Here is a 16610-nt window from a genome sequence, read left to right on the forward strand (position 1 = left end):
TTTCTTTCTTTCTCTTTCTTTCTCTCTTTCTTTCTTTCTCTCTTTCTTTCTTTCTTTCCTTAATGTGTAAAAAGGGGACGCTGTCTGCCGTAATGTGTAAAAGGGGACGCTGTCTGCCGTTATGTGTAAAAGGGGGACGCTGTCTGCCGTTATGTGTAAAAGGGGGACGCTGTCTGCCGTTATGTGTAAAAAGGGGACGCTGTCTTCCGTTATGTGTAAAATGGGGACATTGTCTGCCTTAATGTGTAAAAAGGGGATGCTGTCTGCTGTAAGGTGTAAAAGGGGCTCTACCTGGTGTAGTGGTGCTACTGTGCGGTGTAATTTGAATAATGGAGACTACTATGCACCATTATATGAATTGGTATTATTTTGTGGCCACACTCCTTCCCCACTAAGCCACGCCCCTATATTTTATACGTGCGCCTAAGGAGCACACTGCCCCTGTTTTACATGGCCCTGATGATGCGGGACAAATGGGACAGAACGCGGCCAGGCAAGTTAGTGAGAGACTGTTTTGTGACTCTATGTTTATATGTTATAAATTATATTAATAAATAATAATAATAATAATAATAATAATAATGTTATTTATATAGCACTTTATGTTGAATAGGATCAAAGTGCTTTACATTTGCCTTTATATCACAAAATACTAAACAAGCTTAACAAGGGACATTAATGCTTGGGTGAACAGGTAACTCTTGAGTCTATTTTTAAAAGATTCTAGAGTGGAGGCTTCTAGAATTGTGCGGGAAAGTGAGTTCCATATAGTCGGAGCCACAAAGCTGAAAGCTTGCCCCCCCAGATGAATTCAGGGAAATTCTAGTTACTGTTAATTGTCCGTCATAAACCATAGAGGTTCTTCTGGTCAGCAAGACAGCTACAGTCATCATTCAACCATTGGGAAAAAAATCTCAGGACAAAGGAAGCACCTAATGCTATTCAGCATTGGGCCAGTTATCTCTAAAAGGGGAGCTCCACACCTAGGGGACCAGACCCAATGCCTAACTGCATGGGCCTATCAGACAAAGGGAGGTTGGTGGCACCCATTTTATTTATGTATTTTAATTGTCACGCTGCCCAAGCCACCAAAAATGTATGAGTTTTTAAACTCCTCCCATTGCAGGTATCTTGATTTCTTATCCTTCAAATCGCCAGGCACAACAGCCATGATTTGCAATGACTTGTAAGTCATTTGTAAATGAAGATGTAGGTCACTTGTAAGTATGTGATTTGTAAGTGACTTGTAAAATAATATTCTATAAAATGCCTCATTAGGAATCTCTGGCTCAGAAAGAAATCAGAAAAAGATACTCCATTGCTTTTACACAGATCTACATTATTGACTTAATGTCTGTTTGACTGACCTAATGTTTACTGGTAGTGATAGAAGGCAGGCAGCAACTTAGGCTCCTTGAAGATTTCTTCTATTGAAATAAAAGCCGTGGCAGCAGAAATATGGAAAACTAGTTACCAGCCCATCAAAATGATGGAACAACATAACAGTAATATCAGCACAACGGCTGTGCACGACTGAATGGAGCACCACTTGAATTGGTCCATCTGGCGCCATCTAATGGCCACCAGTACACAAAACACTTGAATTCCCCCATAGAAGTGAGGAGCAGTGTACGCCTTTTATTATATAGGATAATTAGTGCATTACATAATGGGGATTTTATTGATTTTAAGACACACCAAGTAAAGGCCCATATAGACGGACTGATGCAGGAGAGATGTGTGCTGAGCGAACCACTCAGCACACATCTCTCTCACCGCTCAGCACAGCGCGATCTGTACTGAGTGTGCGGGGGGAGACAGGGTGCCACTCACTTCACCCAGCGGGTGAAGTGAGCGACCCGCTAGATTGGCCTGCATGCAGGCCAATCTAGCAGCAGCGATAGCGATGTGCGGTGCCGCGCATCGCTATTGCTGAGGGGGCTACACACGGAGCGATCATGCTGATATTTTAAGCAATCTAGTCAGATTGCTTAGAATATCGCTCCGTGAGTACCCCCCTAAGTAGTTGCTTTTAATTAACCCTTTGTCACATTCATGTCAAGCATGTCCAAGTGAGTGCTAATTTGTGACAATTTGTGACAATGACACTATCTATCTATTGCTATCTATTAACATTTTTCAGACCTGCAGAAAATGGTAGAAATCCATTTATTTTCTTAAATTTGCCACTCTCATCCAAGAAATGGTTAATGTTGAATTCTCCAGGAGTCTCAAACTCTGCTGGGTCCTGTAAGACTGTTGTCAACATGGTAATGACATCTGTGCCCTGAAAGAAATAACACAACATGAATTACTATTATACAGAACCTATGTGGAATACATTTTGTAATGGTTCTCAGGCATAACTCCTAGAAATCCTCATGCCACTCCAAATAATGTACAATAACTCAGACATAAACAGGATTATTCTTCTGGTTTGTTCTTAGATATGTGTAAAAAATCACTTAAAAACAACTGACTGTAACAAATTATTAATTGTCTAATTATATGTCAAATGTTCAAGCCCAATATACTGTACAACAAGGATGTTACCTATACTTTAACCTGATTAGGATTAAGTATGATGAATGACACTGGTGGCACTGGTGGAAAAGAGAGTCAAGCAATGCAGTTTGCAGGTACCTGGAAACCCCTCCTACAGTGTACCGAAAACATACTTAGCAGCCTGAAAGCACTATGGATGCTAGTCTTTGTACTCAGGAGTGGATCGGGAACAAAAAGCGGCCCTGGAAAAATTTGTACTAGTGGCCCCACTTGGGCAGCACCAGACGTGTAAGGTCTAGCCATGGGCCATGGCAGCAGCACCCTCCCACCAAGACTTTCCAGATAATGAGCATGTCCAGCATTAAGGGGAAGTTAAAAGGAAATAAACTTAAATATTATGAGCACATTATATAATACACCTTTAGAATTTAGGAAACTATAATTCTTTAGAAATATATATTTTCTTGCTTATTACACCAACCATATCCCAATTACTATTCACTCAATCTTATATGCCAGCCAAGCAGGCAGACAGAGCATACACTAGATCATCTGCAATCACAGGCTAAGTGGCAAAGTCATTTTCATATATGGAAATTGTTTGACATCTTATTCATTATGTCTATAAATAGGACCACATGTCCTCAAACAAAAAAGGCCCGTGGGTGCGTCGGCCCACTGGGAATCTTCCCTGTAGCCCCTATGGCCAATCCACCTCTGTTTGTACTGAGAGCCTAATTCTGATTTGGAAGTAAAGCAGAAAAAGCAAGAAACTTTGTATCTGGAACAAACCATGCTGCATTGCTAGGGAAACAAGTAGTTTAATATTTGTTTTTATGTGCAGGGTAAATACTGGCTCCTTTTGCATGAAGCCCACAAGGGTTAGACACATTTATTTTTACACTGCAATTTACATTTCAGTGTGGACACAACCCTACCAAATCTGAATCACTCTGCACATGTTACATCTGCCCCACCTGCAGTGCAACAAGGTTTTGCCTGGGTGCACAGTTACTTGCTTTTTTTGTTGCTGCACTTACAAAACCGAAAAACCGAATCAGGCCCTGGGAAATTCCTGCTCCCATTCCCGCTCTCCTACTAATGTGATGTAAAGTACGAGTGATAGGGTCTGCAAGTAAAATCTCCTGCTTGTGTTTCACAGATAGAGCTATACTGACACACCAAAAGGATCTCCTAATTAGCACCAGCAAAGAACATATCAAATAATTATTAGGTTGCAATTTAACATCATTCCCAATGTAAAGGCACCTTCAAAATGAGCCTTGAGTTCGTGTTCATAATTTGTTAGACACATATTAATGGACGGAGGAGCGACCTATGATTACATCCAGTGGAAATACGCCATCAAATGGAAGAAGCAAGTGAGGACCAGCCTTTGGTGGTTTCTCATTCATATTACTGCTTTATCATACTTATTTACTGTAGTTTTGTCCTCTCCTGGAGAAGCCCAGAGAGGAGATATGGGTGGGTGGCGACAGAAACGGTGCCGAGCTAGTTGCGGCACTAGGCCTCGCCCTCTCACTGGAAATTTGCCGTAATCCATGCAAATGTGCATAAGTGTGGTGCCAAAATGGTGCATTTACATAGAATTGTGTCATTAGCCCTGCCCCCGTGGATGCTAGGATTCTCTACATTAATCTTTCCATTCTTCCTACTTCATTAGGAAGTGGGCAGAACGGTGCCCACTCTTCCGGGGCTGCTGGGGATTACCCCAAAATCGTATGTCTTCTGCAGGATCTGGGAGAGTAAGTAAGCATGAGCTGTATCCATATCATTTGCTCACCTATGGTAGCTAAATGTTAAATGTCACTGACACAATGATAATAATTAGATCATATGTTGCTCTCTGAGGTAGGGAGTGGGGTGAAAACATGGTTCTGCCTTGTAAATGATTGCCGCTTTAAAAATACAGGCAATTTCAGCAGAGAAACCGGACCTCAGTAGACTCAGACCCTATTACATTTCCCCTCACTGGCTGTTATTGTGTGGCTGACTTTGAATTCCTGGAAAGAACCAATGATTGCAACAATGATTTTTTTTTCTCTACTGTAGCTCTCAAACAGCGGTATCCAGTACTAATGTGGCCAATTGCCATGTCAACAGTGAAATGTCAATATGGGTATCATGCCAACATACACAATGTTGACTTGGTTATAATGTTGACATAGTCATTGGGGTAAATTTACTAAGATGGGAGTTCTATTTAAGATGGGATGTTGCCCATATTGCACAATCAGATTTGAGGTTTCATCTTCTAGAAGGTGCTAGATAAATGAGAAGTAGAAGCTGATTGGTTGCTATGGGCAACATCCCATTTTAAATAGAACTCCCATCTTAGTAAATTTACCCCCTTAAGTCAATATTAGGCATGTTGACAGTAACAATGTTGACTGCACATTTTAGTGCTAAATTTAGGTTTGGATTAGTTTAGGGTAAGAGATTAAATTGTGATACAATGCTTGGTTAACGTTGTATACTATCAACATGACAATACAGACATTATGACAAAGTCGACATTGTGTATGCTTTTGACATCTCACATGTTAACATAACACCCAGGTCAACACTTAGAGTATGTCAATATTCTGGTGTCATCATTCTGACTGGTAACATTATGAACATCAACATAACAGCAGTGAAACCATTTCAGTCCACTATGCCAGGTCACGCCTGCGATTTTGTATATGGGTGATACCCCTTTCAGGCAGATGGCCAGACCTGGTTTATTACCAGGTTGCTGACTTCCCCACCGATGTGTTCCTAGACACTGCTTGGAGATCAGATGATCCGCCTCTTCCTATGATGCAAATATGTCCCTGGTTGCATCGACCCGGATTATCCATTCACACTGATCCCGAGCCACGATGAACCCGTATTCAACTCTGCTTGCTGCCTAAGTTGAAATATCGGGTTGCTCAGCCCGGGGGGTTATTGCAACTGGCCTCCAGACTGTGCAGCAAGCCGCGTTGCTGCACGTTCACATGCAAAAACCCGGGTAATTACTGGCAATCTGAAAGGGGTATTACTAGAACATACAAACTGGCAGGTTTGGTAACACAAGATTTGGGACAGGAAATGTGAAATTAATTATACAAGTAAAAGAATACAATACTTGCCTGCTTGTACTACCCCTCTCAGGGAGAACCCCGGATAATATATGTAAGTGGTAGGTGATGGGGGAGTGGCTGGATGAGTCACGGCATTAGACCCCTCCCTCTCATGTGTAAAATGTCTGAGACTATGCTAATGAGAAGAGGGGCGGGGTCAAATGATGTAACTATCACAGAAACAAGTAATAGTGGCCCTGTCCCCTCCATACAAACCCACGATTATCGACATTATTCTCCCCATCCTACCCACTTCACTAGGAAGTGAGTGGTATGCGGGAGAAACACCCCATCTTCCAGGGGATGCAGGGCCAGATTAACAATGGGGCAGTTGGAGCTGCAGCTCTGGGCCTCTTCATAAAAATAGGCCCAACATCATGGCAGCAGGCCGAGGACCAGCTGCCTAGCTGGTCACACAGTCAACATAAATCATATGTATTAAAATTGTATTTCTAGTTTGTTTTTTTACAAAATTATGCAATTTAACTAATTTCATGTATTAAGGCAGACAGTGGGGATGATGGTGTTGGGTAGTACACACCCACATGGCTCTGGCCACACCCACACAGTACTGGTAACAGCTCCTCCCCTTCTCAGTATAGGCCCTTGAACATTTTTAGCCCCAGGCCCATGTGGCCCTTAGTCCAGCTCTGAGGGGATGCACTGATTCTACCCGAAAAACTGTGAGTCTATTGGTATAAATGAGTGTGAAGCAACCTATACTGTCACAAGTTGCAAATCTCAGCTTATGTTACCCATATGGGATGTCAGACCATATGAATTCTGTATTATACAGGCTGTATACAAAAATTATATTACAGTGCTGTAATCAATGTAAAGTTGCTTCCAGATACAATTGTTTTTAAAAACTATGATCCTTATGTCTACATAATCTAGTGCTTTTATGAGCAAAAATAAAAGTAATAGTTTATAGGGTTTAAATTACAAATCTCACTATCTAACAGACACAGGGCAATTCAAAAGTCGCAGTACACCCTTTTGTTTCAAAAACTGTGCAGAAAATGGGAAAACTGAATACTCCAGTAAGGTATGGGTGAAGTAGGCTATCTTTTAGGGTATGTACTGCACATGGGCGCCATCTTGAAATTGGCCATCTTGAATCTAAGTCAGTTTATTCAAATGGAAAGGGGGTCATGTAACATGTCAAGCAACATCAGAATTTGCTGAAAAGTTTATTGCTGCAAACAGATTTGAAATAGCAGTTATGGTTTAAAAATTACAACACTTTGTTTGTCGCAGGTAACTGAAGATGGCTGAGACAAAAGATTAGAGAATTGAAGTAATTTTGAAACAAAAGGGTGTAATGCGAAATTTGAATCACCCTGTATTTATTTTAAATCCCACCCTTAATCCCGCCCAGGGCTGGATTAAGGATAGTGGGGGCCCAGTGGCAACAAAGTTGTGGGAGCCCCCAGTAGTAAAATTGCTGATAAACACTCACACCACCCCCATGTGTAACACACACACACACACACACACACACACACACACACACACACACACACACACACACACACACACACACACACACACACACACACACACAGACCTGTACTAATATAGTGTCAATGTGACAAAGCAATAACTCTCACAACAACTGCAATTTCTAAGCAAAAGTATAACTTTAAAATAAAATCTATAAGTATGTTATAGACTTATTGTACTGTGTACAATTCTGGGCACCTTACTACAAAAAGGATATCCTGGAGCTAGAAAAGGTTCAAAGGCGGGCGACCAAACTAATTAAGGGTATGGAGACGCTGGAATACGAGGAAAGGCTTGCAAGACTAGGCATGTTTACACTGGAAAAGAGGAGATTATGAGGGGACATGATCAACATTTACAAATATATAAGGGGTCAATATACAGATCTTGCACAGGACCTGTTTTTGGTCAGATCAACACAGAGAACTCGTGGACACTCACTCAGGTTAGAGGAGAGGAGATTCCGCACAATACGGCGTAAAGGCTTTTTTACGGTAAGGACGTGGAATTCCCTGCCTGAGGGAGTTGTAATGGCCGACTCAGTCAACACCTTTAAGAATGAGTTAGATAAATTCCTAGTGGATAAGGATATCCAGGGTTACAGGGCATAGTCACGCACTATGGTTATTATAAAAAAGAGGGGTAAAATATAACGGCAGTCATCAACTTCAGTCATAATTTTATACAAAATAATCATGCATAGGAGACCACAAATAGGTTGAACTCGATGGACAATTGTCTTTTTTCAACCTTAGATACTATGTTACTATGTTATACAGAAGTATATATTTAAAAAATAATCTACATTGCTATTGATGCAAATTTAAGCTACAGTAAATCACATTTAAATGTTATGTCATTTGTGCACAGGACCACAAAAGTCATAGGGCCGGATGTTGTAACGCCTGAGTTTGGTGGCTGTGTGGGATGCCGGCCAAACTCTGATTTTTTTTTAAACGGGCAATCACTTACAAGTCAAAACCATGATATCAGATCAAGACTGCTGCAGGGTGACCCGAAGCTGACTGAGAAACTTTTTCATATCTTTCCTCTTTTCATTGTTTAGGTGTCTATCTTCATGCCCAGTTCCCCCTGCCTTCAATTTTCATTTTTCAATCACACACAGTGAAATTTAGTGCACTATTGTTACATACTTGCCTACCTGACCCTCTCCATGAGGGAGAAAATGCTCTGTTCCTGGACTTTCCTGGTAATGTATGATTGCCATCACCTGTGGTGAAACACCTTTCTTATCACTTAACTAGCTCACCACAGGTGATGGCAATCATACATTACCAGGAAAGACCAGGAACAGAGCATTTTCTCCCTCATGGAGAGGGTCAGGTAGGCAAGTATGTTGTTATCCTTAGTTATGTTTAATTAATATAGTGTGTGATGAATGGTAAAGGGGGCAAGATGTATTAAAATGCGTCAATAACCCCTTTTTTGTTTGTTTTTTACCACATTTTCGAATGTACTTACCTCCATCCGCCGGGTCTACGCCGCGCAGGGTAACGCCAATTTTTGCTGGCATTACCCTGTAAAAGCCTATGTGGAGAGGGTTACATTACTGAACCTTCCCAGCATCCCCTGCGGAAGTCGAGCAGCTGCAGTGCATGATAAAGGACAGCTCTGATCGCAAGAGCTGTCTTTCGCAGTACTAATCACATGTTAGTACATATGCGATTAGTGTTGGCGTGATGTGTGGCGGGATGTACCACATCAGGTTTGTTACATCCCACCCTCCAGGGTGCTACATTATATGCAGTAGCGGATTTTGCCACGGGCAAGCAGTACTTTTGCCCGGGGCGCCGCCTTCCGGAGGGTGCAGGGCGCCCTCCGGAGGGCTCCGCACCAGGGCAAGATCCGCTGCTGGTGTGTGCCCCCCGCTGCCTGCTGCCCCCTGCCGCTGCCCGCTGCCCCCGGCCGCTGTCGCTGGGAAGGGAAACTAGACGCGTGGAGAGGTCCTTTACTGTGTGGTGCGCAATGACGTCATCGCGTACCGCACAGCAAAAGTCCTCTCCACGAAGGGAACTAGACGCTACGCATCTAGTTTCCCTTCGTGGAGAGGACCTTTGCTGTGCGGTGCGCGATGACGTCATTGCGCACCGCACAATTCAGTCTGTACAGGGGGCGTAAATGACCACGCCCCCTGTACAAAGCCACGCCCCCTAATGCCGCCCGGGGCGCCAGAAGCCCCGGAGCCGGCCCTGATTATATGCTGTACATCATGTATTATGGCCCTCATTCCGAGTTGTTCGCTCGGTATTTTTCATCGCATCGCAGTGAAAATCCGCTTAGTACGCATGCGCAATGTTCGCACTGCGACTGCGCCAAGTAACTTTACTATGAAGAAAGTATTTTTACTCACGGCTTTTTCTTCGCTCCGGCGATCGTAATGTGATTGACAGGAAATGGGTGTTACTGGGCGGATACACGGCGTTTCAGGGGCGTGTGGCTGAAAACGCTACCGTTTCCGGAAAAAACGCAGGAGTGGCCGGGGAAACGGTGGGAGTGCCTGGGCGAACGCTGGGTGTGTTTGTGACGTCAACCAGGAACGACAAGCACTGAAATGATCGCACAGGCAGAGTAAGTCTGGAGCTACTCTGAAACTGCTAACTCGTTTGTAATCGCAATATTGCGCGTACGTCGGTCGCAATTTTAAGAAGCTAAGATTCACTCCCAGTAGGCGGCGGCTTAGCGTGTGTAACTCTGCTACATTCGCCTTGCGAGCGAACAACTCGGAATGAGGGCCAATGTTCTAATGTACGCATAGGTTATGTTTTGGGTGTACTGTAACTACAGTAAAGTGTGCTTTTATGAAATATGCAATTTTCTATCTAATGTAATATGTATATTTCTTTTAGAAGCAGTGCATATGTAGGAATAGCACAAAATGTGTTACACAGTTTTAATAGCTGCTGGAGTTTACCTTAGGAATACAGAACCCACGGAAGTTCACGTCCCTGGTGGTACATCGAAAAATGCCCATTGGAAAGACATTTGAAATCCTCTGAATCTCATGTAAAACAGCATTCATGTATGGCATCTGGTTCCTATCTTCCACTCTAGGTTGTCGTACTTGGCCAATCACCCGATCAATTTCCTCATGCAATTTATCTGTATATATTAAAATGACAGCAAATGTATAACCTATGATCTACATATGATCTACTTTAAATAAAATGTTACAGGGAGGCCTTATAATTTCAGTTAGAAACAGAGTTACAGAGAGGGATTAGGCTAAATGAGGAGTTAGGCAAATGGTTAAAAAAGGGGTATGGTCTGTACTGTATAGCAGTAGTACTGAAGGATGAATGAAAAATCTGGTTCATCAAAAGAAGTGGTGAGAAACATTAAGAGCAAAAATAAGACTTGTGGGGCACTAATATACAGTGGGTCTAGTGGCTTCCCTACCTGAGGTAAGACATGGTGCGGGGGCCTTGTTCATTGAGCATCAAAGGCACGGCCACCTGCAAAAAGGGGCATAGCACATCTATGGCAGTGAGAGCAAAGTGTGTGCCCTGGACTCCGTGGCAGGCCCAGCAGAAGGGGGCGACATGATCCGGAGCATCATACCTGCACCACCCACACCTACGTCAGCCAAAATCTCCCCCTTTTAACCATTGATTGCCCCACCGTCACACACCTCCACCCACCCGGTCGGCCACAGAAGGAAGAAGGGTGGTATGGGATTTGTAGTTTAATTTCTACTGCTCAGACTCTGAGCAGTAAAAATAACTGCAAATCCCATGATGCATTGCACACTCCAAAAATGTCCTTCGCAGGAGCAGAACAGCATGTGAGTTGGAGGCGTGTGTGTGCGTGTGATTATGAATGATTTGATGGTGTGTGATTATGAATGGTATAAATGGATTATGCATTGTGGAGTCAGTGAATAGAGGATTAAAAGAATGCAGCCTGCAGTTTCAAGAAGTTTGTTTACATTCCTGGCTGCAGTTTTAACATGCTCATATGACTCCGCCACATTTGTCATGTTCCTGTAATGTGTCAGGACACGTGATCCCGGAATTTCTCATTTCTGTGTGTCTTGCTATATGTGGTAAGAGGTGTGTGTGATACGCCAGTGTGCTGCTGCTGTATGTGGTAAGAGGTGTGTGTTTGTGTGTGTGCCAGTGTTCTGCTGCTATATGTGGTAAGAGGTGTGTGTGTGTGTGTGTGTGTATGTGCCAATGTGCTGCTGCTATAAGTGGTAAGAGGTGCATATGTGTGTGTGTGTGTGTGTGTGTGTGTGTGTGTGTGCACACAAGTGTGCTAGTGCTATATGTGGTAATAGGTGTGTGTGAGCCAGTGTGCTGCTGCTATATCTGTTAAAAGGTGTGTGTGTGTGTGTGTGTGTGTGTGTGTGTGTGTGTGTGTGTGCGCGTGCGTGCCAGTGTGCTTCTGCTATATGTGGTAACAGGCTCTGGGAGTGAAGGGAGATGATGTGATTGAGAGAGATGCAGGGGAATATGGTGTGCCAAGAGACGAAGCATGGGAACATGATGGTGTGCTAAGAGATGATACAGGCAGGAGATGATAGTGTGCCGAGAGACAATGTAGGGGAAGATGAGAAATGACACAGAGGGGAGAGGATGGTGTGCTGAGAGACGAAGTAGGGGGAGACGATGGTGTGCTGGGAGATGAAGGTGGGAGATGATAGTGTGCTGAGAGATGACGCAAGTGGAAGATGATGGTGTGCTGAGAGATGACGCAAGTGGGAGATGATGGTGTGCTGAGAGATGATGCGAGAGTGAAATGATGGTCTGCTGGGAGATGTAGGCTGGAGATGATGGTGTGCTGAGAGACGATGCAAGCGGAAGATGATGGTGTGCTGAGAGACGATGCAAGCGGGAGATGATGGTGTGCCGAGAGACGATACAAGCGGGAGACGATGGTGTGCTGAGGGACGAAGCAAATGGGAGATGATGGTGTGCTGAAAGATGATGCAAATGGGAGGTGATGGTGTGCTGAGAGATGCAGGGGGAGGTGATGGTGTGCTGAGAGATGATGCAAGAGGGAAATGATGGTGTGCTAGGAGATGTAGGCAGGGGATGATGGTGTGCTGAGAGACGATGAAAATGGGAGATGATGGTGTGCTGAAAGACGATGCAAATGGGAGATGATGGTGTGCTGAGAGACAATGCAAATGGGAGGTGATGGTGTGCTCAGAGATGCAGGGGGAGGTGATGGTGTGCTGAGAGATGATGCAAGAGGGGGATGATGGTGTGCTGGGAGATGCAGGCAGGAGATGATGGTGTGATGGGAGATACAGGCAGGAGATGATAGTGTGATGGGAGATACAGGCAGGAGATGATGGTGTGCAGGGGTGAAGATGCAGGGGTGAAATGGTGTGCTGAGAGACAATGAAGGCAGGAAATAATGGTGTGCTGAGAGACACAAGCAAGAGATGATGGTGTGCTGAGACACAATGCATGGTGTGCTGAGAGATGATGGTGTGCTGAGAAATGATGCAAAGGAGATGATGGTGTGATGAGGGATGACGCATGGGGAAATTATGGTGTGCTGAGAGATGATGCAGGGGGGAGATGGTGTGGCTGAGAGAAACAAGGTTGAGATGATGCTGTGCTGAAAGATGCAGGGGTCCGGAAGTGACACAAGGGGCACAAGTTTGCCCCATTTTCAGTGATCATGCCCATTTTTCAGTGTTCCTTTGGCACGCACACAGTTTCGGAGTGGGTATGTGGGGGGGATGTGAGGGGGGGGATTATTAGATCTACACTGGAAAGGTCTACATTTAATAGACATGCATTAGGTCAACGGTCAAAAGGTTGGCATAGAATAGGTAGACAGTAGAAAAAGTAGACAGTGTCAAAAGGTCGACATGTTCAAAAGGTTGACATGTAAATGGTCAACATAAAAAAGGTAAATCATTTTTTGGGGATGTTTTGTCACTTTTCTGCCACAAACAAGCCTCTTAGTGTACCACGTCCCCTCACATGATGAACAATCTTTGGGGAAGGTGCCTTGCTCCGCTACTGGTGTGCTCGGCACACATTATTATTCCCAATCATAGTCCACGTGGATGGTATAGTATGAAAAAGTTGAAAGAAATGGGGAAAAATGTCTACCATTAGTGATTGACATATTGACTGTAGACTTTTTAGTATATATATCTATAGACCAAATACCGTGGGTGTGAGTGAGTTGAGGGAGACGGAACTCATAAGTGTTGCATTGCCAGAGAGCTGTGACTAGAGCCACTGGGATCAACAAAGCAGTCGGAGGTGGTGAGCGGGAGTAAGCGGCTAGAGAATGATCCAGCGATCTGCAGGAGGGTGCCACACAGAGCAGCTGGAGAGACCCCAGGAGCGGATGTGTGACAGGTTGCCTGCAAGGAAATTGCAAGTACTATCACTGAGAGGCAGAGTCATCCCTCGTGTGCACCACTGCCGGTGAAAGAGGGAGACAGAGGCGGTCACTCCAAGTTGATTGCTCACTAGCTGTTTTTAGCAGCTCTGCAAATGCATAGTTGCCGCCCACGCGGGAGTGTATTTTCGCTTTTTCATGTGTGCTAACGCCTGTGCAGCCGAGCTCTGCAAAAACATTTTGTGCAGTTTCTGAGTAGGTCTGAACTTACTCAGCCCTTGCAATCACTTTAGCCTGCCTGGTCCCGAAATTGATGTCAGACACCCACCCTGCAAATGCTTGTACATGCCTGTGTTTTTCCAAACACTCCTAGAAAATGGTCAGTTGACACCCATAAACACCTTCTTCCTGTCAATCTCCTTGCGATCAGGTGTGCGAATGGATTCTTCATTAAATCCATCTTCCAGCAACGATCCGCTTTGTACCCGTACAACGCTTTGAATGGGGAAAGGGAAGTGGGATAGCTACTGCACTAGTACTATCTTATATATGTTTCATTTTAACCCCTTACTGTTTCACTGTCATAAATGTGACTCATGATGGGGGTGCAGCCACAGTATATATTGTTGCCAATATATTAGAACTAGTTTACAAAAAGAGAAAGAAATTGGACTTGGAGTGGCGCACTAATTAGAATTGATTAGACATATAAATTTAACTTTTATTGGTATATTATAAAAGGCCTATAACTGTGAAATATTAAAACCACATACAAGTAGACGAACAAAGTGCAACATGTATCTTTAAAACCACACACTCTGCTGTTATACTTTAATCCTGGTGGCTTAATCTGAAAGGAACATCTCATATAATGGATGTCTAATTTTCCAATGTTGGAATTTATACGTTTTTTCAAGGCCCTGAAAAAACGTATGTGTGAAACGCACGTCGGCGGTTCACACTGTGCTAATGTGTTTATAATAAGTGCATGTATATAATGCTTATGGTGTACAAGTAGTGATACGGGATGCAAAACAATTCAGGTGCTATGGAGCTGTGACATAAACTCAGCCACACATATAACAAGCCCTGGCATCCCCTTCAAATGAATTAGCTCAATAATACAGGTTTATTAGTACACAGACTGTGACCTCATATGGATAAATAGAATCTAGTGCAGCTGTAAGAGTTATAATATATCCACATTTAGGTTGTTTGGATAAGAATAATAGATGTGTTGTATATAGCACGTGAAACAGTGCAATACCATTGAGGTGTGTTGGAACTATGACAAAATACTAATCACGTAGTTAATAAGCATGGCTACTTCCTGGGTAATCAGTTTAGCAACAGCATAGTAGGATTGATACATTGACTGCTGCTTTATAAGAACTGATAGACCTTCATATAGCTGTACATGTAGCAGTGTCAGCCGTATCACAGCAACAAGTTAACAGTGTTAGACGGAAAGTAACCATTTCACTAATCAGAGACTAGAGGCTGAGTACATGCAACATAATATCAGAATAGCTACACATTTACAGTCAACCAAGTAGCAGATGATACTATTTGAGGTGTCGATCACACACAGAGATAAATATATTAAATCCATGGTTTATATAGATGTCATTTATCAGTCTGGTTCTAGTTCGAAAACTGTATGGTTAATAAAGTTACAAGTGATATGATCAACTGACTGAAATTAGAAAAATTAACTTGAGGCTAATATGCCCACCAGTTAATCTGTGAGATGAATATTTAGTAAATTCCAACTTTGGAAAATTAGACATCCGTTATATATGAGATGTTCCTTTCAGATTAAGCCACAAGGATTAAAGTATAACAGTACTATACCTACTGTATAACAGTGATTTAGATATGAGGAATCATATAATTATGTACTAAAGTTCTATACAACGCTGTTTAAACAAATGGTTAGTACTATTAGCAATCTACCTTGATAATTACATGTAGAAAATCACATGTGACCGCGGCAGCGTTGACAGCAGTGACTGAGAACATTTGCGTATTACCTTTAATGTTGAATAGTATTCACTGGAGCAATTAAAGGCAGACTCTGCCAGCATCAGTGACCACATTAAGGACTTTATAAATGTATGATTTCTACTGAGCAACAGTGATAGCAGTGACTGAGAATGTGTGCTCTCATAGACTAGGCATAGTAGATGCCACAATGATGGAACATCAGTCGTTATTAATATAAATACACTGAACTATATAACACAATTCAATATCATTCACTGACCAACCATAACTTCATTAGACCTGATATATGCAATACTCCACTTTTAGTTGAGATAAACCAGTATTGATTAAAACATCCAACCCAATTGAGGACACTGTACCTAGAGCTCACATTATTGCACAACACTTAGAGCAGTGTGTGGTTTTAAAGATACATGTTGCACTTTGTTCATCTACTTGAATGTGGCTTTAATATTTCACAGTTATAGGCCATTTATAATATACCAATAAAAGTAAAATGTTATATGTCTAATCAATTCTAATTAGTGCGCCACTCCAAGTCAAATTTCTTTCTCTTTTTGTAAACTAATTTACCCGTATGACGCGCCTGCGCATTGTGGTGCATACGCATGCACAGTAGTGACCTGATTGCTGCACTGCGGAAAAACGACAGTGTGCGATCAGGTTGGAATGACCCCCAGAGAGCAGTACAGTGGCGTCTGACTAAGACGTCTAAGTCTAAGTGGCGTCTGGGTAAGACTACAAGGAGTGTGCAGGGAGCAGAAACCCAGCCTGATACTTGCATCAGCCAGTCAGCTAGACACTGAGTGTCAACTACAGTGCCTACTAGGGTTATCCAGAGCCCGTGTCAACCAGTAACCGGTCAGCACATACCTGACTGTCAGCCTACGTATCAGCCATCCAGCTTCTTGTTTCCACACAGTAGCCCACAACCTTGTAAAGGCTAAGCGCAGTTAGTGTGTTATAAGCCAGGGCACAGGGCCGGTTCGAATGCCCTCGGCGCCCCGGGCTGGGAATGGGGGCGTGGCTTACTACAGGGGGCGTGGTCAGTCACGCCCCCTGTACAGCAGAAGCGCCGCTTAAATGCTGAGCGGTGCGCGATGACGTCATCGTGCACCGCACAGCAAAAGTTCC

The 16610-nt window shown here is 43.4% G+C and overlaps 1 protein-coding gene across 2 annotated transcripts in view; it reads right to left on the bottom strand.

The window, feature by feature from the left end:
* LOC134949269 (cytochrome P450 2C16-like) overlaps nt 1-16610 on the bottom strand; it is a 66325-nt gene that overhangs the window by 13467 nt on the left and 36248 nt on the right. For both annotated transcript variants that reach the window (XM_063937762.1, XM_063937761.1), the window contains 2 exons: nt 10072-10259; nt 2146-2287 (listed from right to left, as the gene is read on the bottom strand). In XM_063937762.1, the coding sequence (XP_063793832.1) occupies nt 2146-2287; nt 10072-10259 (330 nt within the window). The remainder of the gene's footprint in view (nt 1-2145; nt 2288-10071; nt 10260-16610) is intronic.

This window comes from Pseudophryne corroboree, chromosome 8 (genome assembly GCF_028390025.1).
Source record: "Pseudophryne corroboree isolate aPseCor3 chromosome 8, aPseCor3.hap2, whole genome shotgun sequence".
In the NCBI taxonomy this organism is placed as follows: domain Eukaryota; kingdom Metazoa; phylum Chordata; class Amphibia; order Anura; family Myobatrachidae; genus Pseudophryne; species Pseudophryne corroboree.